The following is a 25,015-nucleotide window of genomic DNA, read 5'->3' on the forward strand; positions in this document are numbered from 1 at the left end:
TTGTCCCAGTGGCGCCGAGGGTTGGCAGAGAATGTGGGCTGCCCCAGCTTGACTCTGGGAGGAGAGGGAACATTGCAAGGTGACCCTGAGCCTCAGGGAACGAAGAGGTTTTGTACTAAATAGCATTTAAAGTGGCCACGCTGAGGACGAATGTCACTTGGGTACCACTGAGGTTCCTCAGAGCGCAGGCTATGGCCTCATTCAGAGCTGAGCTTGAACAGGGCTGAACGCACCCTGGCAGGTACTCGGTAAACCATGCAATACTTACTCCAGTGGTGGGACAGGTGGCAAAGGCCGAGGGCACTGGCCTTCCCAGCCACGCACGGTCACACTAGTCTGGTTTCACCTTTCAGCTGTATGTTTCTATTCTTGGTCTAGTGGAAACATTAAGAGAAACTAAAAATCTAGGACTGTTGAACTGCCAGCAGCAGGATCGGGGTGTGGGTTGTAGAGCTGAGAGGCCCAAGGTCTTTAAAATGTCTGTGTCCCAGGCACCTTCAGCTGCCTGAACATCGGGGTTCTCATTTGGCAAGTGGGATCACAGGGCTGGGATGTGGATTGGAAACAGCACTCGGGGCAAACGCAGTGCATGGTGCTGGGCACACGCGAGGAGCAACACGAGACACCTGCTGTTACAGAGAAGGACGAGGATGAGGCGTGACGCTTGGCCAGTGGTCCCCAATCTTAAGTCTGCTTTATTTCCAATTCCACCCCCATCCCACCCCTGCTCCTAGTCCTTTTTTCCACCCAGAAGCCCAAATATTTTTTTAAATGAAATCTTTCCTGGGACTTCCCTGGCGCTCCAGTCGTTAGGACACCACCCTTAACACTGCCAAAAGCGGGGGCTCAATCCCTGGTGGGGGAACTAAGACCCCGCATGTCACTTCCCAGCACACGGAGAATAAAATCTAAACTCCTCACTGCAACGGGCAGGATCTGCCTCTCTCTCCGTCTCACCTCCCCAGGCCAGCACCCGGCATGAGGGGATCTAATTAACACCACAAACACATCCAGAGCCTTCTCACCTCGGGCCTGAATGCCTGCCATTCCCTCTCCTGGGACAATTCCCGCTGCCCTTTGCATGGCGAACGCCTTCTATCCTTTGGGTCACCTCATTTCGAGGCCTTGGCAGACCACTCTGCCTCCCTCTCCCAGGGCTTGATTGATTCTCTCCTAGATTTCACTGAGATTTGTAGTGATCTTGTCAATTTACTTGCCTCTCTCAGTGAGATCCTATATGGGGTCTCCTTTACTAACTGTATCCTTAAGGCCCAGCAGAAGGACGGGCACTCAGTGGCCCTTGGTTGACATTTGCTGCTGCATAAGTGTGAGTGTGTGTGTTGACACACCTTTGCTCCAGACTGTCTCTTATTTTTACATGCACACACACACACACACACACACTAGTATACATAGCTCGCCCCACACACACTGGGGCCTGCTGGACCAGACCGGGGCCGCAGCAGGGACAGACTTACCCTCCAGGATCCAGACAGAGTGGGGCCAGAGAGTGTGGTTAGCTCAGAGCCCAGCCTCAGGGCCAGGCAGTCCCCCACTCTGTGTGGGTGTGGGTGCAGCGGGCGTGGTGGGCAGTGGCTCAGCACCCTCCCTCTGGGAGCCCGGGAATAAAGGGCCCTATTCAGCCCTGGCAGTCGCAGCTCCTCCCTGCCAGGGGAGGCTGCCCTCAGGAAAGGGGACGGTGGGATGCTGGGCAGTGCTTCCCGGCAGGCTCTCCCTGTGGCATGGCCCACAGCAGGGACGGAGGGTTTAGGGGGGAGCAGGCAGTCAGGGATCCAGGGCCTCTGGGGCTTGAAGAGACAGAGCAGAAAGGCCCAGCCAGACGAGGAGGCTGTGGGGCAGGCCAGGGCAGTCCTGGTTCAGCGGGCAATGCTGAAAGGCCTGGTTCACTGTCGATGCTCTGAAGTAGAGGAAAATCCCCAGGATGTGGAGGCCCATTGGATAATTGCCCCATAACCACAAGCCTGGCTGTGCCAGCCAGAGGGGTTCTTGTCTGGCATTCTGGAGTGGACACTGTTCCCAAAGCCGGCTTTTCTTGAGCTCTGGCTCTGTTGGTAGAACCGAGCCCAGACAATCAACTCTCTTCAGCAACCTCCTACCAATATCTTCCTGGATTCTATCACCTCTCCTGCAATCGAGATGAGGATGTTATAAACAATAGCTCACATTCACTGAGTAGTTGGTGTGTACAAAGTACTGTGCTGGGTACTTTATCTTTATTCTCTTATTTGATCTTCACATCAACCTATGATCTAGGTAACTGGGTCCCATCTTACAGGTAGGTAAACTGAAGGTCAGCAAAGTTGAGTGACCTGCCCAAGGTCACACAGCCAGTAAGTGGCAGAGCTGGAACTGGATGTGCCATGGTCTCTGTCTTTGGCAGTCTGAAAGTTCCTGGCCTCTTAATTCTTTAGCTGTGTTCCTTCTTTTCTGTGCATGTTTCCCCAGGTGGTACATCCCAACCCTACTCCACCCCATAAACATGGTCAGGATGCATCATTCACTCACTCACTAATCATTCAGCTTTCCCTGATGTGTGTGTTGACGGCGGGCTGGGACGTGATGGGGAACAGTATGCACAGCACGTGGCCCCTGCCCTCCCAGAGAACAGGGTCTGGGTGGGTACTGTGCTGCAGAGCAATCAGTTACGATGGGGACATACAAGAGGGTGACAGGCCTGAAAGGTGATAGGAATGCACCAGGTTAAGGGTAGGGAAAAGAATGTTCCAGGAGGATGGGAGAATGTGAGCAAAGGGCCAGAGATAAAAGAAACCAGCTAGGGTGAGTTCAATGTGGCTGGCAGATTGAGAGAGAAAAAGAGTGTATGTGTGAATGTGTGTGTGTGTGTGTGTGTGTGTGTGTGTCTGTGTATAAGTGTGTTGGGAGGTTATGAGATGTGGTACTTGGACAGACAATGGTAACAGGGGCTCAGTCACATGGACCACACAGCAGAGGAGAGCCACTGACATTATACATTTCAGAAACACAAGTTCCTGAACTCTTATGGCCACAGACCACAGATTACACCTGGGAAGACACAGTCCCCTTAGACCCTTCTGAAGCCCTTCTCCCTCAGGTTTCAACCCTGAGGGGGACGCACTTGTCTGGCACGTATAGCACAAACTCAAACCTGTGTTCTCACCAGTATCTGTACCTACCACAATCCAAATGGATCCTGGGGAGTAAAACCAGGAGATCCTGGAGGTCACTGTGTCCAGCTCCCTCACTTTCTGAGGTCTAGGCTGAGCACAAAGAGGGCCATGTCTTGCTTGACTTCACAGAGCAAGTTAGCAGCCAGGCTGGGACTCGGCAGGACTTGGGCTGGCAGCCTGGTTCCAGGGTGGACTTTGTAGAGTCCGCACTTAAAATTTACATTCCCCAGAGTCCCCAGCTCAGCTGTTTTTCCTACTTCCAATTTTTACCCCAATCCTAACCCAACAACAAGCGCTGCCACCATTGACACCGTCTCACAGAACTGAGGACTCAAAGGAGCGTGTGGCAGTCTGCCTTCAAGGTGGTCCCCGGTGACTCTGGCCTCCTGGTCCTCACGCCTTGTATCGTCCCCTCCCACAGTGAAGAGGGCCAACCTGTGGGGCCAATAGGACACTTTGGAAATGATGGTGTGACTCCCAAGACTAGGTTAGAAAAGGCACTGTGTCTTCCTTCTTGATCTTGCTCTGGGGTCACTCACACTGTGAAAAGACAGCTGTTGCATTGTAGGACACTCAAGCAGAGGTGGACCTAGGAAGGGACTGAGGCCTTCTGTCAACAGCCAGCACCAGTCTGCAGGCCACCAGTCTGCAGTCTGAAGTAAGCCACCTTGCCAGTGGATCTTCCGGCCCCAGTAAAGCCTTCAGATGACATCTTGACTAAAAACGTCATGAGAGAGCCCAGGTCAAAACCATACACCTAAGCCATTTCTGAATCCCTGGCCTTAGAAACTGTGTGAGATAATAAGTGTTTATTGTTTTATGCTGCTAAATTTGGGGGAGTTATATTTGTTATGCAGCAGTAGGTTACTGATACAGGGCCTGGCACTACTTTTGAGAGAATGAGAGTCCCTGGGTTACCTGAATCAGAGATATTAGGGGTATTGACTATAAATGCAGATTCCTGGGGTTTACCCAGACCCTCTGAATTAGAGAGAGGGGTAAAAGTCTGCATTTTAAATAAACACCCTCCCCATCTGCCCCCTCCCCACCCACCACACACACAAGTGAATCTCATGTACCTTTTAGGCTTAGAAGCACTGAGCTAATCTAACTTACTTTACAGATCTAAAGAGGCTCAAAGAGCTGGTGGTTTTGATCTTTGTCACATATGTAAGTTGAGGCAGGCTTGGGTTGAGAATTAACACTGGATTTCTGGTTTGGTGTTTTTTCTACTTATTTCCTCCTTTGTCCATTCCATTTTGCGTTTTTTAAGAAGTGTAGGCTTTGTTTCTTTTTCTTTTATTTATGTTAAAAACACTCACAAAGCAAAATTGAAAGTCGCTCAGTGGAGTCTGATTCTTTGCGACATTCCATGCAGTTCTATACATTCTACAGAATTCTATACAGTCCATGGAATTCTCCAGGCCAGAATACTGGAGTGGGCAGCCGTTCCCTTCTCCAGGGGATCTTTCCAACCCAGGGAAGATCTGAAGAAACTGAAGCTCAGAGGTATCTTCTGACTTTGCCCAAGTCACATAGTCCTGGAGCTAAAGCCAGGTCTGACTCCAGGCACTGTTACTTTGCTTCATTGAATGCGCCTGGTCACAAAAAAAGATTTAGCAGAAGACGGGTACCAGGGCAGCAAACAATGAGGGCATTTCTAGAGCCCAGAAAGAGAAACGAGGCCCCAGCAACAAGTCTGAAGTATCCCAAGAGACATCAAGCAGACAAACAGGGCTTGCTCACTTCCAGGCCATCGTGATTTGTGACTGTCTACTGCTGGGCAGCGTTTGTGCCTCCAGATATTTGGGGGCAGCGTTATTTATAGGCCATGTTTCTATTTATAGTTTCACAGAATTTCTGCTCACCCTAGCTAGATTCCGCTCCCCCACCCCCAGAAAGGAGAGGATAAGAACTCTTTTACCAGTTGTGTCAGGGCAAAGGTGAAGGTCAAAGTCTTGGCTGTGTGTGCAGCCTTTCAGCAGGAGCTCTTCATGGGGAAGCATTCAAGACAAGGGGGCTTTCTACACTTTCTAGAGGAAATGGGGGTTGGGGGGAGGACACAAAGCTGGCCTTATACAGAGACAGCCGCATTCTGCCAACACAGTAGGATTTGAGGTGGGCCTAGAAGACCTCTATTCCTCTAAAATGTTTTCCCTTTGCATGATATTTCACCATTAGGCACTTGTTCCTTTGGTCTTAATGGCTATTAGATGACAAAATGTTGAGACTGTGTGTGAGAAAACCTAGACAGTATCAAGTCCAGTAATTTCACAGGTGGAGAAATTCGGGCTTACCGAGGGGCTACATATGACCTGTCCTCGTTGGGGGGGATCTGAATGAATAAGACGTGGTTTCTGCTCTTCAAAAACTTCAGTTTTCAAAATCCCCATGACCAAGGAAGAAGGAACTGAAGTTCAGAGGTATTTTCTGACTTGCCCTAAGTCACACACTGCTGGGACTAAAGCCAGGTCTGATACACAGGAAACCATCTCAATGTTGGAAGAGCCATCAGGCACAGCACAAGAAACTGTGGACAGCAAAGCAGGCTCAGAATTTCTTTCTAACCCAGTTTTATGAATGAACAAGTCAAACCAAGTGACATTTCCTAAGGTTCTATTTGGTGCTCCAAACGAAAACTTCCTGGTTTCAGGGTTACATAGAAAAATAAAGATAAAGTGGGATTTCTTTCTTATTTTTAGTCCCCTGTTGAACCATGGTTTGGAAAATAGTTATCTGTGACGATTGTCACTACATGGTTACTTTATACATTGATGTTTACAAAGCCAGCTGGCAGAAGTCATTCCTTCTGGGTACTATGCATGCAATTCCAGCATCGAACACTAGGTGGCTTGTTGAAGTTGGGTAGGTTAAGTGAAAAGGGAGAAAGTGTTACCTAGAGAAGACCTTAACTGTCAGAACAGTTTATCAAAAGGACACTGATCAACCTCTAACTGATATAATTTAAAAAACCCATAATATGAAACTTGAAACAAAATATAAAGAAATGCAAACACTCTGGTGTGGGTGGCATACCCTTTCTAGCCAATGAGCCTTCATCTGCAAAGTGTGGTTGTTGTCAAAGAGATGAATATAAGCACATGAAACCCTTTGCACAGTCTGACAAAAATATGTACTTAATAAAGAGTAGCTATAATCCTTACATAGAAATCTCTCAGTTACAACTGTTAATTTTGTTAAAAGTTCTAAGCCTACACATAGTTCCTCAGAAAGCTGTTTGCAACTTTTCTCCTGTAGCCAATTAGCATCCCTGGGCTACTGGGCTCACATGTGAACTCCTTCTGCAACAAGCCTTACTATTTAGAGAGAAGAGCTCTGCCCACTACAGAGATCTTACTTAAGCCATCTTCATCAATTACCAACTATTAAAGTTGTAAATTCGTCTTTCAGATCAGAAACAAGAAGCTGAGAGTAAAAAAACTTGCCAATCAGAGAAGGCATCAAATTACCAGTCACTCTTCTGGCTTGTTTTAAAATTTAGGTCTGCAATAAATGCTTTATAAAGAAGAGCAAAAGATACTCCTTTAGAATCTAAGTTTATTGTATTTTATTATTTTTTTTGTCTTTACCTTTTTGCTGGAGACTCCTTAAAAGAGACTCAAGCCTTTTCCCCTCCTAACAGTACAACACGACTGTACATGTAGACTCTAGATACCATGTTATCATCAAAACCACCAGTGAACGGTTCCTAGGCTAGTCTCTCCCATCTCCCATCTCCAGAGAGACTTTTGAAACAAAAACCTTAGCAATCACCTTGGCCCCAAACTTCACCCCATCTTCGAAGGGAGGGGAGAGTGTTCCGACTTACTGACGACAAAGTGTAGCTGGGGCTTGAGCACCCTTCTGGTTAGGCTGGTGATGGGTGGGGAAGAGGGCTGTGCCGTGACATACACCCCCAACCAACAGGGACCCAGAAACAGGCAGGCAATTCAGGTATGTATAGGTATGTGAGATCGACGAACCAGCCCTCACAGGTGTGATGCCTTGTCTCCCATGCACCTCTACTTTAGATCAGAAATTGACTTACCAACATAGGGCCAGTGGTTTATATTATGTGAATGGCCTGAATGTAACCAAACACCCAGGAAGTGCTGAAGACAATCAGCCAGTCTACCGAAGGGCTCCACTGGACCTTAAAACAGTGCTTCTCCAGCTTTCCTACACATACAAATACCCTGTGCATCTCATTAGAATGCAGACTGTAACTTCGTGGGTCTGGCATGGAGCCAAGACTCTGCATATCTAACGAGGTCTCGGATGAAGCTTCGCTGCTGATCTGCCAGCTACATTTTGAACAGCAAACCTTGAAATGCACAGACCGCCTGCAAGACCTCACTCTTAGAAAGGAGCTGAGACAGCTCAGCCTTTTGTGTTGAGCCCCCCAAACTAGGACTCACCAAGTCACCATTAAGTATTGAGTGCTGGCTGTGTGCTTCATGGATAACATTTCATCTGATACTCTTAACAGCCCTGGGGGAATTTAACAGATGAAGGTCACCAGGGAGGTGCAGAGATGCAGCATAAGGCTAGCCCTGGATCACAGGTTAGGCTGTGGAGAGGTTGAAGTGAGGCCTCCAGTGCTGACTGACATGCAACACGCACCAGCTCCGTCATGGAAAAAGCACAGTTTTGGACAACAAGCACCCAGGTGTGAACCCAGAGGTGTTTGAGCCCAAAGCTGGTGTTTGGAACCACCACGCTCTGAGGCTGGCAGAGCTGAGGAGTCACACGGTATATCCTTCAGCAATGCAGCTTTGGAAATTCTCCCTGAGATCTGCCCCGTTCGTCCTCATTAAGGGGAAATCCAGTCCCTGGGCTCCAGCCTGGGGAGAAATAGAAGCGTGGCCCTTCTCCCTCCCTCCCTTCCCCTGAAGGGTAGACAGAGGCTAGTGCTGCCAGCCCCGTGCCCACCCCTTGCAGTGCCCTCGCTTCCTCCTAAGCTTTCTGAAGGTGCATTCAAGTGAACAGACTTCACCTTCAGGCCATGCCAGTCCCTCAGGCCCACTGTGGTCTGGAGGCTGGGCTGTCTGGCATCCTGGGGCCTCCACGGTGGACACCAGTCCTTGCAGCCGTGGAGGTGAAGGGGGAGGGGTGCTCTCAGCGCCCACAGCTCGGAGCCAGGCGGCCCCTGGATGAATGGGGCATCAGTTCCTATGGGCCTGGGGCTTCTCCAAGAGCTAGCTCAGTTCTCGCCAGGGAAGAGCTCTGGCTCAGGGCTCTGTCCTTGGGCTGGGTCCAGTTGGGGTGACCTTGAGCAAGCAGTGGAGGGGTCAGCCCAGGGACACCATGGACATCTGCCACCAGCACCCTTACCTCCTAAGAAGGGGGGCCCTGAGCTCCCTCTCAATGGACCTCAGTGTTCCTCCTGCACCACCAATACCCCACCACCCCTCCTAACCCCTGGGCCCAGAAGCCAGAGCGCCTAATGCCTGGAGGCTCCTGGGGAGAGAGGCTGGTGGTGGGACTCCCCAGCACAAAGCATCTTTCATACATGCCAGAGGCTTCAGCTAGCTCAGAGAGTGGGGGAAGCTTCCTTTCACCCCAGGGTGAAGTCCAAGGCCCGCGGTAGGGGAAAGGTCCTGGGAAAACTGGGTCTGCATCTCGGGCTGGGCTGCCCCCAGTACAACCTGCATGTCATCAGCCATTCTCAATCCCTCCCTCACCCCCAGCTCTAGTCCATCAGCGAGGCCTCCTGGCTGTTCCTCTGAAATACACCTCAGGCTTTCTTCCCTCCACGCCATTGCCCAGCCTGGGCCAAGCCAGCCTCCTCTCTTGCTGGCCCCATCCAGCCTCCATGGGTCTCCCCACCCCACGCTCGCTCCTTTTCCCTTCTAGTCTATCCCAGATGCTCAGCTGAGAATCCTTTCAAAACAGAAATCAGATCATGGGTCCTCAGCCTAAAAACTTCAGAGATATCTCACCACACTGAAGACAAATCCTCACCCCTCAGGCTGGCCCAGGACCGTGGCACAGCCTGGCTGGGTGTGGCAGCCACGCTGAAGGCTCGATGACCAGGCTTCTCATGGTGCCCCCACCCATCCACCCACCCAGGGGCCCAGCACCTGCTTTCTTCTCCGACCTCAGCTGCCCTCTTGCTATCTCACCTGTATCACACCTGAGCTCAGGTAACTGACCTGGCATTTCCTGATAGTGTGAATTTCCTGATAGTGCCACTCCCAGGGCACACCTGACTGCCCTCTAAGCAGGAGTGAAAGGATGTGACCCTCAAAAAAGGATGTTTGGGCATGGGGTAAGCACAGCATTTATTTCTAGAGAGGAGGAGGTGGGGAGATCAGGAATGTCAAGGAGACTGAAAGTCACATCTCTCTGGTGACTTTGCCAACATGCAAGATGACCCCGGTTGCTCTACCAAACTTCTAGTTTTCCGTGTGCAAGTTGCCACAGTGATGAGCAAGAGTTACAGTAGAGTCCAGGACTCTGGCTCCCTGCCCAGGGCACATTTTCCTGCACATTATATTAGGCAAGCTGACTGAGACCATGTAAACAATGCATTTCTGCTTAGATCAGAGGCTTCTTGTGGAAGATACCCCAGGATATAGTCCACTGGGGGCTGAGGGTTTGGGGTGGATGTTCAAGAGGCTGATTCTCTTCTAGAATTATCTCTGGACAAGAAGATACATGGCACATGGTAGCAAAGTGACCTGACTCCTGCCTTGGTCTGGAAATGAGGGAATGGCATGGGGGAAGGACTAGGGGGCCTGAGCCACACTGACATTTAAAAGTAAAAGGGGCCCTTGAGTGACTGCCTTCCCCAAAGCTCATTACCTCCAGGGAGACCTGGCTGCCGCGAAGCTCGCAACCCTGCTCTGTTATCACGGCGTCAGGTCCAGAGATGCTCAGTCTCCTCCCACCTTTCTGCCCAGATCAACCGTCTGGATCTTCAGCTCTTCAGAAAGGAGCTCTCTGCAGCTTCGCAAGAGACCGCAGGGAGGGCGGGAGCAGCAGGAAGTGCAGCTGGGGCTGCTCTGTGGCGCTGACTCAGCACAGAGAGGGAGGGTGGGCAGAGGGTGGCGCACAGGAAACCCACGTGTCCTGCAGCCGAGCTGCCCGAAGGAGAGGCAGGCTGGGAGCCCTGGAGTCTCTCCCTCAGCAGTTCACACGGTGAGTTCTAGGCACTGCATGCTTGCATCACTGTCCCAAACCGTGATTAACCCATTTGACAGATGAGAAAACCGATCTGGGAGGCCTGTGACTGGGCCACATGGCAGACCTTACATGCTGACACACGCGTGTGGAGCCCTCTCATTCCTGGGCAGCTCTGCCACGGGAGACACGCTGTGGAATCCTTGGTTCCACAACTCCTGTCTGCCTGGTTCACTGTGGCCATTCCATCCCAACACTTTCCACCTGCTTTACACACTTCCTGCTGTTCTTAAACATCCACACTCAGTCACACTTAGCCTGCTGGCCCCTCAGCCTGGCACCTGGGGCCCTGATCTGCCCGCGTCTGGCTCAGTTCAGGTGTCACCTCTGTAAAGCAGCCTTTTTGGATCACGTAAGCTCAGGGGCAGGGCTTCCCCTGTGGCTCAGCGGTAGAGAATCCCTGCAATGCAGGAGACACAGGAGGCAAGGGTTTGATCCCTGGGTTGGGAAGATCCCCTGGAGGAGAGCATGGCAACGCACTTCAGTATTCTTGCCTGGAGAATCCCATTGTCAGAGGATCCTGGAGTTTATACAGTCACAAAGAGTAGGAGGTGACCAAAGTGACCGAGCATGCGTACACATATGGAGCCCCAGTGGCATGACCTGGCTGCTCTTCTTTCTGGCTTTTATCACTATTGGAAACTGCTCGCTGGTTTGCTTCCAGACTCCCCCTCTGGAAGGACAGCTTCCTGAGAACAGCGGCCCAGTCTACCTTGCTCTTGGCTATGTCACCAGTGCCTACAGCTGGGCCTGGCACGTAGTAGGTGCTCAACTAATACCTGTGGCAGAAACAAACTCGGAACACTCTTCCACGTAGCGTTCAGAATCAGATGCCGAGAACAGGCCCGGGAACCACCTGCCCCAGATTACAGAGTGACAGGATGATTTTGAGGGGTGGGGGCAGTAATTACGGCAAGAGAAGACCCAGCACTTCCAGAGGAAGTAGAGGAAAGTTGCTTTTAAAACAGCACACGGTGCTGTTCAGGCCTATAATCTTGTTGATCTTTTGGAAACCCTGGCATTACCAGCAGACCCTATTTTCCCTTCTGCATCACATAGAACCTTTGCCTTTTCCTGCCATCCCAGGTCATTGGTGGGGCTCAGAAACCTCTCAGGCCATCTCCCCTGGGGGCTGCAGCACCTGCCAGCATCTCTGAGCCGCTGATTCCCTCGCAGCCCTCCAGGCCCTTTGGGGAGGGTTTTCTCAGGCCTGCTGGGGATCAGCAGAACCACCGACAGCCCAGGGAGAGAGCTGACTCTTCCCCAAGCCACGGACCAGCTCTAGCTAAACATATCCCTCCCCCTTGCTTCCTTCTGAGCTGGAACAAACACCGGATCTCCTGCACAGGGCTCTCGGGGGGCAGGGAGAGGAAGGACTCAGAGCCCGTGCTTGCAATTCCCCCAGCACCTACCCTGCATTGGGGCCCCAGACTGCCTCTTTACTAAGGGGCCAACATGTAAACTGGTGAGCAGGTACCGAAGGACAAAGCATACTTGCTTTCTAAAAATACACCCCTCTAAGCTCATGAGGTCATGAGGCTGCGGGCAGCCTGGCAGCACCTCTCTGATTAAGGTGATAGGCTCACTTTACTTCCTAAGCTATCTAGCTTCTCCACGCCTCGCCAACTCAGGAGTATGTATACTGGTGGGTGGGACTGACTCTGATATGAAGGTGAAGGGGCTTTCTGGAAGTTCAGAGGCCAGAACCAGCCGTACAGAGACACAGATGGCTTGCAAGTGGGAGGAGACCTCGCACAGCCTTTGCCAAGCGAGTTGACCTCTTTCTGCTCTGCTGCCTGGCTTCTGAAGCCCCTTGGTCCGTGGTCGCAATGGTTTGCTTTTTACATCAGCAGCTACACATTCTATTTCACTCTGTAATGACCATTTCCTCCCCGAGAGCCTCCTTGGGCTGGCAAACTCAAGATATACAGGAAATCTATTCCAATCCCAGAATGGGCAACAGGAGATGGATTTTCCACAATAGTCTTTTAAAACAAGGCAGAGAGTTCCATGTAAACAGAAGGCTGCCCTGAGAGGCTGCTGACCCCATCGTGCTTGGCCCAGTGTCCTAAAGAACTTCACTTCTGTCCACTCCTCCCCAAAGCAGGAGACCTCAGAGAGATGTACTTGTGAGACAATTTTCTTTGGTTCTCTTGCATTTCTGTGTCTTATCAACAAAGCACTGCCCGCCTTTTGTTCTAGATTATCTTTTCAAAGGTGCTTGTAGAGCAAACAGTTTTAAAAGACAGAGGCAGTGTCTTGCTCTGGAGCAATCAGCAGGTTTGCACAGAGCCTTGGGAGACTGGGACAGTCTCTCTCCAGAGCCAAAGGAGTAGGTTTGCTTACTGCCCCTTATAAAAGATGTGGGCTCCTTAAGATCTGGTTCCTCTCCTACAATGTAATGCATTGCACGTGCAGGCATTGTTCTGGGCCCAAGGGGCCATGCCCTATGGGACTTGGAGGCAACGGGAGCTGATGCCAATGTGCTGTTGCTCATGCTGCTTGCAATGCCATCATGAAGCCTCCTATCTCTGACCCAGGAGTCTCGTGTTTTCTGCTGGCATCCAGGAGTCTGGGGTAAGCTAATGTAATTGGCTTGAAAATACGGTAAAATCCCAGATCTTACTCTAAAATCTCAAATCTGGTGGACTAGTGCTGCTCATACTGAGGTCAACACTGTTGACCAATCTATGAGTTTCAGGTCTGTTTCCTGCTTCCAGCAAACTCAGAAGAAGTCCCAAATTATAAAAATATACATAAACCAAGAAAAGAATTACTTTAATAAAAAGCACTCTCTACTTTGCAAAAGGGTTTATTATGTGTCTCTTTTACAAAAATAGCATTTAGGATACCTAAAAGATGATGTGATTTGTCCCAAAGAGAAAAATTTACACAGAAGTTTTTAGGAGTAAGCATTAAGATAAAACAAGGTTCACTCCTGCTTTCTGTTAGAGTTACGAATGCCAATAGGTCAGGATTGGGAGTGGAACTTCTCAGGGACAATTGTCAAACTGCCGTCTCCTCCCTAAGGATCAGCTGGCATGCTTGCTTACTAGCCCTCTCTACCTCATTATACTAAAAGTCAATTTCTGGAGTCTGTAATTGTAGATAACTGAGTCATAAATTTCCTGGGTTTGATAATGTACTGTTGTTACATAAGATATTACTACTGGGGAAGCTGGGCAGTGGGAACACAGCTCAGTGGCTATGTGATGACAGAAAGTGATGTGACCTGTCCTTAAATTGGGACTAATGCCACCTATCCTGTGGTTTGGTCATGGAATTGGAGGGGAGGAATATAGAGTGCCTAGGAGTTTTACAGGGCTTCCCAGGTGGTGCTAGTGGTAAAGAACCCGCCTACCAAAGCAGGAGACATAAGAGATGTGGGTTCAATCCCTGCGTCGGGAAGATCCCCTGGAGGAGGGGATGGCAACCCACTCCAGTATTCTTGCCTGGACAATCCCATGGACAGAAGAGCCTGGCAGGCTATGATCCATGGGGTCACAAGAGTTGGACACGACTTAGTGACTAAACCACCAAAGGTCTATGAGCCTCTGGACAGGAGCCTGCAGCCAGAGCACAGCAGCTGGCCTAATGCTCCAAAGACACCCCCAGAGCCCCTGCCTGGGCAGCAGAGACGCACATCACGTCCTGGTCACCTCTAAAGCTAAAGTCAAGGCACCTCTGGAGACCACAGGAGCGCCCTGCTTCCTGCCCTTGGATTCCCCTTGCTCTGAAATTCCAGGCAAGGCAAAATGCTGGCGGAGCTGTTCCTGAACCTAGCTGCTGCCCTCCCGGGCTGCCTGCCGGAGCACCCGCTGCTGGATTACCTCAGCGTCTTTGAGCACCGAGGCTCTGCTGAGTCACCGCCGCCAGGGCTCAACCCTGGGGAATCAGCAGGTGACTGCAGATGCCCTCTCCAGAGGCAGGGAGGTGGGAACAGGGTCTCCAGCTGGTGTCAGGTAATACAGTCTACCTGTAGGCATCCTGTCCAGGGCCCCTTACCAGCTGATGCTCCCACCCTGCGCTCTGTGGGTGTTGGCTGCTAAGGGCTCACAGCTTCTGTAGGGACACGCCCTCAGCCCTCAAGAGCACCTGTCCACATTTCACACTGCTGAGAGAGGGGGCAGCTCATGATCATAGTGATTGGTATACTATTATGGGGAGTATAAACATTGTCCCCTAAGATGGGACAACTCTGGTGCCGTCCACCCTCCAGAGCTCCTCACAGGATCAGGCTGAGGCCAGACTTAGCTGACCCTGTACCTCGGCCCCTTGTCTTCCCCTGTCCTGTGCTGCTCCCCTCACTGACCCGGGATGTTTACCTGAGAGCAGTCCTCAGAAGTCATCTTGCCTAAGAACCCTCGTCTCAGGCTCTGCTTCCCAGAACCTGACCTAAGGCAGGCAACATTCATCACTGCCCTTCTCTGAAGCCCTCATATCTGCGGGAGCTCCTTCGATTCAGGGATGTGGGGTGGCTTGGGAACCCCCAGGACCACTCCAACCCTTACTTGCTTGGTTCTGCGTCTCTTGTTTTGTTTTGTTTTTTTCCTTCAATCTTTTTCCTTCCTCTTCAAGCTAAGAACTGAGTCAAGTATGAGAGGGTTAAGGTAGCTCCTAGTGAGTGAGGGAAAAGCTAGTAACAGGGCCTGGGGATCTGAGGGTGGGATTCCAAATGTCCATTCTAAAGTTCTGGAGAGCAAGTGAGCAAAAGGGAAGATCTGGAGAGAGAGCTCCGCTGAAAGAAGGGGAGAAATGCAGAAACGCACAAGAAAAGGAAACTTCCTTCTGGATGGAGGGATGGGGTAGGCATGAGGGGCCAGTCAACCTCACTCCTCTAGACAATAACACACACAATGCACAGTATCCTCTCTTGGGGGCTGGCCAAGTCCAGTGCCTTCTCCCAGGAGTTGGATATTTTGGGTGGGGGTGGGGGTAGGAGGGAGGGGAAGTCTTTTAAATTAATAGTTGCCATTTATTGAGCATTTACTATGGGACAGGCACTGTGCAAAGTATTTCACATGAATTCTTTTGATCTTCACCCCAATCCTAGAAGAGGAACCTGAAGTTCAGAGAGGTCTCTATCCTGCAGCAGGAGGCTTTTGATGCCTTGGGCTCACAATGAGCTCCTTCTCCGTCAAAATTGGAATTTCAGGGAATTCCCTGGCAGTCCAGTGGTTAGGACTTGGCACTTTCACTGCCAGGGCCTGGGTTTGATCCCTGGTCAGGGAACTAAGATCCTGCATGCCGAGTGGCATGGCCAAAAAAAAAAAAAGGAATTTTTCAGGGATAGGAAGGGTCACATTCTGCCTTAAGTACGTCTATGATTAAGAAGTAGACCTTCCCTCTCTCTGAGCTTGAGGGTTCCTTTAGATAAAGGAAACAAATCCAGATCTCCCTGGATTCACCCAGCCACCCCAGTCCCTGGCTCTGGAGACTTATTCCTGGGCCCCGCACAGGCTGAGCCCCTCATAAACACCCAGTGAGTAATAACAGTGACGTGCTTTCTCCTTGGATCACTGGTCACAAGAAGGGGAGAAACTGGTTCTTCTTGATAAACAGGTAGCCTTCATACCCCGAAGCTGGGTCCACTCAGCAACAGGGCCCAGCACTGGCTTCCTAGGCTCTCGGACACTTGTGTCCACAGCATCCTAGCTGGGCTCCCAGGTCCTTGGTGGGTGGAGAATCTGACTGTACGGGAGCAACATCTAAGGTCACTACAAACCTGGGTGTTGGATGTTCCAATCCCCTCGAGGCTCAGCGGAAAGCCAAGCAGGGTGCAAAAGTCCCCCACGTTAACTCCTGGGCTGGGGAATGGAGGCAGTCTCCTGCCTCCATGGAAGGGGCACAGGGCTGAGATTCCTGACACCCTCACTGACTCGTTCTCATCTTGTCTGTTCTGTAGGGATTAGAAGTTCTTTTTTTGTAAGTAAATCAATTCTCTACAGCTTTAGCATTAGGCGGGGAGGGCAGGCAACAATGCCTGCTTTTGTCTTTCACTGATTTTGAGGATGGGGGTACACTTCTTAGAGAAGAACCACTCTCTGGGGGAGCTGTCCCACAGTAGGTTTTCAAGTCAACAAGCAGGTACTAACCACAGGCGGGCCACGTGCCAGGGATTAATGAGACGCAGACCCTCTACTTGCAATGGCCCCACTGATCCCTGTCATCCTGGAGGCTGGCCCTGGGAGGGCATGGAGGGTGAAGACCACTGGAGGGCAGCTCCCCAGGAACCAGCCCAGCCCACCAGCCTGGGGAAAGACAGGGCATCGGAGAGCCAGCAGGCAGTACCACCCATGCAGTTCAGGGCAAAGAGCCCAGTTTGGGGCAGGAGACCAAGCTCACACCTCAGCTCTGCCACTTTGATGGTCAGTTACTTAACATCTCTGAACCCCAGCATCTTCATCCCTCAAGCAGAAATTATAATGCAGGCTTCAGTTTGGAGATTTGTATATGATCACAAATTTAAAAGCACTTTGTAAGCTATATATTCCTATACCAGTTGAAGACATCACAGTAATAGCAGGTTATGACACCCTGAGAAGGGTCCCTCTTGATTACACAACATAATCAATTGCCTTGAACATGCTCCAAAACGGTGTGATGGTTAACGGCCTTTATGACCAGACAAACCTGGGTTCAAATCCTCTCTCTGTCAGCTCACAGGCTGAGTTATGTAAGCTGGCAGGGCCTTGCTGGATAACCGTGCCAGGAGGACTCGAACAGGGTGGGAGGGAAAGTGTGCTCAATTTAAGGTTATCTGTGATTACAACGGGAGCCAGTGGAGAGTTCAGTCTGCAGATTTTCATCCTTTCATGGGAGAACTTGAGCTCTCTATGCTTTTTGTAAAAAGGACACCAAAGTCCCAGAGCTGAGAAGCTCCTCGTAGGTTACACAGTCCGGGGCCAGCAGACGTAGGAGAGGCCCCTGTGAAGACAATGGCCTTCAAAATCAGGGACTTCCGATCCCCTGGGGGTTGTTAACATGCAGGTTGCTAGGCCCACCCTGAGCCAGAATTCTGGTGGAATTGCCAACCTTTTCTTGGCCTAGAGAATGCCCCTCTCCAGGGTACCCCCATCCCATCAGCAGGGACCATCCCAAGCTTACCTGGGAGGAAGGGGATGATTCTCTGCTTGGGGTCCTTCTGGCCACCTTCGATGGGAAACTTATCCAAAAGCTGCATCTGAGAAGCCAGACAGAGGGATAGGATTCAGAAGACTGGTACTACTCCGCTTCCCCGACTTCGCTCCACTGCTCCCGGCCCCACCGCCCTCACACGGATGAGCGACGCCTCAAATCCCTCATTTCACAGATGATTAACAAACCACATGGGGCATGAGTGCGCACAGGCAGAGCTCTCTGTGCATCAAAGGGGGTGCCTGAACCATCTCAAGGAGGCCTGAGGGTGCAGGAGGGGAGGTATCCGGAGATGCCCCGGAGGGAGGCCGGGGTAGGGGCCAGCAAGATTTCAGGCCAGGCTGCAGGTGGGATTTCCAGAGGCTTCTGTGGACCCAGTTTTTTCACATGTCATATGTTGGGTGAGCTCTTTAGTCATCCAACCCATCCCCCCCCACCCTGGGCCAGGATGCGGAAGGCCCCACCTGATACATCAGACAGACCACCCACCTTCCAGAACCACTCTGCAGAAACAGACCCAGATGTTATTTTAATTGCAAAACCAAGTCTAGCCTCTTGTCCCCTCCTCCGTCTCCTACCTTCCCACCCTGAGGTCGCTGCTGTTTTTCCAGGGACAGACCCATTGGAAGAGCTTCCAGGGTTCTGGAAGAACAGCTGTTTTTTCTTCCGCTATGCTGGGCTGAAATTCTGTACAAACTGGAAAAACACACAGGAGACGGGATGGACGAAGCCACGGCCCCTGTGTGTGTGTGCGCGCGTGTGTGTGTGTGGTTAGCCTCCCTTCCAAGGCAAGGGAGGGTGGGAGGTGGAGCAGAGTGGAGAGCCGGACCCAACCCACTGTCCCAGCTGCGTGACCCTGGGCCAGGCTGCAAGCTTTTGCCTCATCGGTAAAATGAGGAAGATCCCTCACATGATGACTGAAAGTTCATCCCTTCTTTCTAATATTAATTAATATTTATTGAGCGTCTCCTTAGAGCACTGGGCACTTAGAAAAATCGGCAGTAAAGAGATGAAGTTCCTGCCCTCAGGGAGTTTATATTCTAGTTGGTGAGACCACACAGTAACCAAATATGTGCTATGTTGTGGGGATACGTGCTATAAAGAAAAATGAAGTAGGATAAGGTGGTGGGGCAGAACAGGAAGAAACAGTGATTTTATATAGCGTGGTGAGGGAAGCCTCACAAATCAGATGGCAATTTGGCAGAGACCTGATGGAGAGGAATCGAGCCACAGTGGAGGGGGAGAATGGTCCAGGCAGGGGAAGAGCCAGTGGAGTGGAGGCTGGAGAGGAGTGCGCAGGGCTGGAGGTACAGGTAATGGGATCCAGGCAGAGGCGGATCATGCAGAGGACGGCTGGAGCTACAGGGAAGTGAAGAGGCCACACTGGGGAAACAGATCACTTAGGAGTCAACTGGGACCGAACTGCTGCCTTGGAGGTGGTGACATGTGGTCCTACGCTAGATTTGACGTGTGCGTGGTATGTGTGCATACGTGTATGTGTGTGCACACATGCCCGTGTGTGCATATTCCCATCTAGCCACCTGCCTGCCCAGTTCTAACGCATGATTTTAGGATCCTCTCTTACACAGCCATAATCCAACACACACAGGCTATTTCGAGCCCACACGTGGAGGGTGGGTCGTTGTTGGATTCCGTTCAAAACAACACAACTACTGCACCGTTATTAACTTTCACTTCCCTGAACACAGACTACAATTCAACAAAAGCTGGCTCATGGGTTTTCAAACCCCAATGTTGTAAGTCCACCTCTCTACCATTTAATAGTTGCCTGCTACATGCAAATACAGACAACAGACCTAACACTATAAACTTGTACTTAGGATTTTTTAAATTAATAGATTTTCAAATAAATTCTACATGGAGTAGAACTCTTACTTTTTTCTCTCCCCATCCCCTCAGCCATCTTCTACTTTGTAATTTTTTTTCTGTATTACACAAGTAATGCATATTCATTGAGGGAAAAAACTAGAAATTACAGAAGCAGTAATTAGACTGACTCATTGGAAAAGACCCTGATGCTGGGAAAGATTGAAGGCAGGAGGAGAAATGGGACGACCGAGGATGAGATGGTTGAATGGCATCACCAACTCGATGGACGTGAGTTTGAGCAAGCTCCGGGAGTTGGTGACAGATAGGAAGCCTGGCATGCTGCAGTCCATGGGGTCATAAAGAGTCAGACATGACTGAGCGACTGAACTGAACTGACAGAAGCAGTAGATAAAAAAAGAGAGCAAGAGTCACTCACTATCCTTCCCCCTGAAAAAGCAACATTAATATTTGGGCTATATATCCTTTCCAGATGTGCATGTAGATAAAATAAGCTCATCCATGCATTATACTCTGTAATGGCATTGTCTCATGTCAGGATTATTTCCATACTAGCATTCTTCATTGTGACATAGAATTTCGATGTTTGAATGGGCCATGGTTGACTTACCTACACTCTACTGTTGGATGAGATGGTTAGATAGCATCACGGACTCAATGGACATGAACTTGAGCAAACTGCAGGAGATAGTGAATGACCGGGGAGCCTGGCGTGCTGTAGTCCATGGGGTCGAAAAGAGTCGGACACGACTGAGTGATCGAACAACAACTACTGTTGGGTATTCACTACTTATATGTAACACCAGAGTGAACATCCTTTCCATGTACCTATGTACACCTTAATACTTCTTCTATCCTTTGTTTCATCTCATTGAAATCTATGCAAATCTATAGGTGCCTTAAATCTCTTCTGGAAGAAGACTGAGGATAAATAGATGGATATAACTGACGTGCTATAGGCCAGGCCTGGGGCCTCTGAGCAGCAGCTTCATAGGATTTCTGAGAAATGGCACAGAGAGGATGGGGAGAAAGGCAGGCCCGGCTCAGGGCCTGGTGTAGAGTAATTTGCCCTCATCAGATCACGTTTATCCTGAAAGAGGGAGGCTTGCTGTGCCTGGCAAGCCAAGAGACTTGCCCAAATTGCCCTGTCTCTTTGAGGCTCGCAGGAGTTAGGCTACAGAAACTTTAAGTTGCTTATCTGCTCTGATCTACATTTGTTCGCTGACTGCTAAATTCTTTTTCAGACCTAGGATTCTGAGATTCTCACCAACAATGCATAGGGAAGGTGGTGCCAAGAGAGGTGGGCAGGGGAAGATTCACACGGTTCTTCCTTTCCTCTCAAAACATTTGCCGTGTGCCTTCTATATGCCAGCCCTCTGTGAGGTGCTAGAGATGAGTTACATCACAGTTTCTACACCAAGGAGCTCATGGTCTCGATCTAGAGCAGGGCTTCACCGCCTTCAACACACATACAAAGCACCTCTGCCAACATGTTAAAAAGCAGGTGCTGATTCAGTGGGCCCAGGTAGGGGCCCGAGATCCTCCATTTCTACCAAGCTCAGGTGAGGCCGAAACTGCTGGCCCACGGTCACATTCAGCAACAAAGCTCTAGAGCTGTCTCATGTTGCAGTCACCACCCACATGTGGCTGTTGAAATACGGCCCATCCAAATTGAGATGCCCTGTAAGTATAAAATATGTGCCAGCTTTCAAAGACGTAGCATGAAACAAAACAAGTGAAATATCTCATTAACAATGTCTGTACTGATCGTATGTTGAAATGATGATATTCTGGATATGAAAGGTTAAGTAAAAATACGCTTAAAACAATTTCACCTGTTTTATGCTTTTACATAGCTACTAGAAGAATTTAAATTCTACATATGGTTGATATTATATTTGGATATTATATTGATATTACATTATATACTATGGACAGGCTGCTCTAGAGCAAGATGATTCTCAAAGCATAGCTTAAAGTCTGTTCAAACCCGACGCCCTGGTGGAGGGAGGCGTCTATTAAAAATGCAGTTTCCTGGGCTCTGCCCAGAGGTCTGTGAAGCTTTGTCCTGGTGCTAGAGACAGACAAGCAAGTTCTGGAGTGATGGGGAATGGTGAGAATGTATGAACAGCATCCTGTGGGACCTGAAGGGAGAGGTCAGGGAAGACTTCCTGTAGGAGGTGAGGCCAGCTCTGTTTTGGCAGAGCGATGGTCATGTTCCCTGTGTCTTCCTTGCCAAGAGCAGCCTGACCTCTCCCCCTGGGTTCATGTGCCTCCTGGAAGGCAGGGATCATCTGATAGCCCCACAGATTTGAATTTTCCCTCAGAAGGCCTCTTGAGGATGCTAGGCAGCCAGCCTCTCTCCCACCTCCTCCTTCTGTTACAGCTTTTCCGCTTCCCCCAACTCTGTCTTAATCTGGGTCCCTCTGAAGCCAAGACAAGCCCATATAATTAACGTACTGGGTCAGTGGGCCCTCCCCAGAGCTGTAAGCACCCAGCTGACCTGCCGCTCTCAGGTGCGGATCCCAGCGACACCTGTCATCTGATCACACCACCACTGCTCAGCCTCGGCATCTGTCCTCCTGGTCTTCTCCAGGGCTTACTGGCCACAGGAAGGCGACGCACTGCTAACCAGATGCTGGTGACATTTTCTCTGCCTACAGGTCACCTTTCAAAGAAAGCAAATCCCCTGGCTCAGACTCCAGAGTAAACCAAATACAGGCAGCCAGCCGAGTTTACTCAGTATGGGGGGCTTGCAAGACCTCACTGGGCATTGGCGTGGCCCGTGCACAGCACATCAGGGCTGGGGATGAACATCTGCCATCATGTGTAATACACAAGGTGAATGTCCCCCCACCTGGGGCCAGGTGGGCTGCAAAGTGGGTTCGATAACCTGTTGTTTAGTCGCTAAGTCATGTTCGACTCTTTTGCGACCCCTGGACTTAGCCCTCCAGGCTCCTCTGCCCGTGGGATTTCCCAGGCAAGAATACTGGAGAGGGTTGCCATTTCCTTCTCCAGGGAATCTTCCCACCTAGAGATTGAACCCATATCTGCTTTGAAGGAGGATTCTTTACCACTGAGCTACCGGGGAAGCGGAGTTGTATAACCTGGTGGGTGTCTAATTTGCAGGACGGGGGTCGGATAGAGAAAAGTCACAAGAAAGGAAGGCTGAGGGGGGCTGTCTGATGAAGAAGCTGCCCAGACCTTCCCTGGGGAGGAAGCCTGGGTGTGTGGGCCATGAGGAAGGAAGCTCCGCCCCTCAGAGAATACTGCTGCGGCCACCTTTTTGGGCAGGAAGTGGATTCTCCTGTCACTCCAGCAAGGGCCTGACTTGGGCTGGAGGAAAAGCAGGGCCCGTTGCCAGGGTCCCTCTCAGAGCAAGAGTGTTTGGCTGAGGAAGCCCTGAGCAACCACATCAGAGCTCTGCAGCGTGTGGAGGACGCCAGGCTGTTTATCTAAGGGGTGGATAGTGCGAGAGATACAGGACAGCTCGGCTCCAAGAGCCAGCCCCGGCCAGAGAAAGCTGATTCGGCAGCTCTCCCTGGGTAGGGCTGAGCAGCAATAAACACTGGGGAGGGAGAGGGGAGGGCCCCAGACCCAGCTGGGGCACATCTGTAACCCAAGAGTTCGGCTCCTCGCCCTTCCGAGTGGGTGGAGTTCCCAGCGACTCCAGCTCTGAGGCCCCAGTGCTTATGACCATTTCCAGCTCAGGAACAAAGGGAACATTCGTTACTACAAGAGGCTGGTGGGTTCCCTGATCTAGGGATCCCCCTTATAAAGGGGCAAAGTCACCTCATCTCCCTGGGGATTCAGAGATCATGGCTTGTCTGTTCACCAGGCCCTGTGTTAGACGCAGGACCACAGGAAAAATCACAGAAACAGACAGGGACGATAGCGATGCATCATGTGACTTTTCTTAAAGTTCTCATCCTTCGTGGTCTGAAATGTACGTCCCCGTCCCTTCCTTCTTTGATGAAAGTATCAGGAAATATCTACACTGGGAAGCCCCTGACCATCCAGCCTAAGGTCACCCCTCCTCTCTGTGAATTCCAACAGTCCCCATTTCAGCACTTCATATAGTTTTTTTGAGATGTTTTGGTACAAGCTCATCTCATTGCCCTCAAGAGGAGGGATCCTTCCTCTTGAATAGTCTTGGTGCCTTCGCAGAAAACCAGTTCAAGATAGACGTATGGGTTTATTCCGGGACTCTCAATTCTATCCCTTTGATCTATATATCTAGCCTATGTCTGTGCCACTCTATCTTGATAACTGTAGCTTTATAGAAGTTTTCTTTTTTAATAGACTTTTAAAGAGAAGTTTTAGGTTCAAAGCAAAACAAAGCAGAAAGTACAGAGAATTCTCATGGACTTCTTCACCGAGCACATTCCCCGTCTCCCACTTCAAAATCCCAGACCAGAGCAGCTCATTAATTGCACTTGATGAACCTACAGTGACCAAGAACTATCATCCAAAGTCCATAGTTCACACTATGGTTTGTTTTTGATATTGTACATTTGATAGGTTTGGACAAATGCATCACGTGTGTCCACCATGACAGAATCATATAGAGTAGCTTCACGGTCCTGAGAAACCTCTGTGCTCCACCGACTCATCCCCTTTCCACTAATTCCAGCAACCAATGGAATTTACCATCTCCATAGCTTTGCCTTAACTACAAGATCACAGAGTTGGAATCATACACTATGTAGTCTTTTTAAAATAGACTCTTTAATTTTTAAAATGTACAATTATGCATTTAAGTTTCCTCCATGTCTTCTCATGGCTTGATAGTTCATTTCTTTTTAACACTGACTAGTAAGATGCCATCCTGTTGATGTACTACAGCTTATTTACCTGTTCACCTACTGAAGGACATCTTGGTTGTGTCTAAGTTTTGGCAATTATGAATAATGCTGCTGTAAACATCCATGTGCAGGTTTTTGTGTGGACATAGTTTTGAGCTCATTTGGAGGATGACTGCTGAACTGCATGGTAAGAGTATGTTTCGTTTTGTAAAAAAACTATCTTCCAAAGTGGCTGCAGCATCTTGTGTTGTGACCAGCAATGAATGCAAGCTCCTGTTGCTCTACATCCTTGCCAACATTTGGTATTGTCAGTGCCTTGGCTCCTCACTATTCTCATACAGGTGTGTCATGATAGGATTTTGTAGATTTAATTTGCAATTTCCTAATGACAGACAATGTTGAGCACTGCTTCATATGCTTATCTGCCATCTATATATCTTCGGTGAGGCGTCTGTTAAGATCTTTATTTATTAGTCAGGTTGCTCATTTTCTTATTGTTAAATTTTAAGACGTCTTTATATATTTTGGATAACAGTCATCTATCTGATACGTCTTTGCAAATATATACTCCCAGTCTGTAGCTTATCTTGTCATTCTCTTGATGTAGTAAGTTTTATGTGTTTTGAAACTGTTATTAACAGTGTTTGAAAATTTCATTTTCTAATTGTTTGCTGCTAGTAGCATGCATTGGAGAAGGAAATGGCAACCCACTCCCGTGTTCTTGCCTGGAGAATCCCAGGGGCGGGGGAGCCTGGTGGGCTGCCGTCTATGGGGTCGCACAGAGTCGGACACGACTGAAGCGACTTAGCAGCAGCGGCAGCAGTAGTATACAGATATACAGCTGGTTTTTGCATATTGAACGTGTATCCT

General features: G+C 49.9%; 1 protein-coding gene and 1 non-coding gene across 5 annotated transcripts in view; one reads left to right on the forward strand and one right to left on the reverse strand.

Moving 5' to 3' along the window:
* SH3PXD2A (SH3 and PX domains 2A) overlaps window positions 1-25,015 on the reverse strand; it is a 247,911-nt gene that overhangs the window by 134,065 nt on the left and 88,831 nt on the right. For 3 of the 4 annotated variants that reach the window (XM_006067746.4, XM_006067744.4, XM_006067745.4), the window contains exon 3: window positions 17,463-17,538. In XM_006067746.4, coding sequence (XP_006067808.1) covers window positions 17,463-17,538 — 76 coding nt within the window. Of the gene's footprint in view, window positions 1-17,462; window positions 17,539-18,070; window positions 18,212-25,015 lie in introns of those variants that run through there. The other variant, XM_025274421.3, reaches the window with a different exon arrangement.
* On the forward strand, window positions 15,516-15,587 carry TRNAE-UUC. The gene has a single exon. It is a non-coding gene; the product is annotated as a tRNA-Glu (tRNA).

Source organism: Bubalus bubalis, chromosome 23 (genome assembly GCF_019923935.1).
Source record: "Bubalus bubalis isolate 160015118507 breed Murrah chromosome 23, NDDB_SH_1, whole genome shotgun sequence".
Lineage (NCBI taxonomy): Eukaryota > Metazoa > Chordata > Mammalia > Artiodactyla > Bovidae > Bubalus > Bubalus bubalis.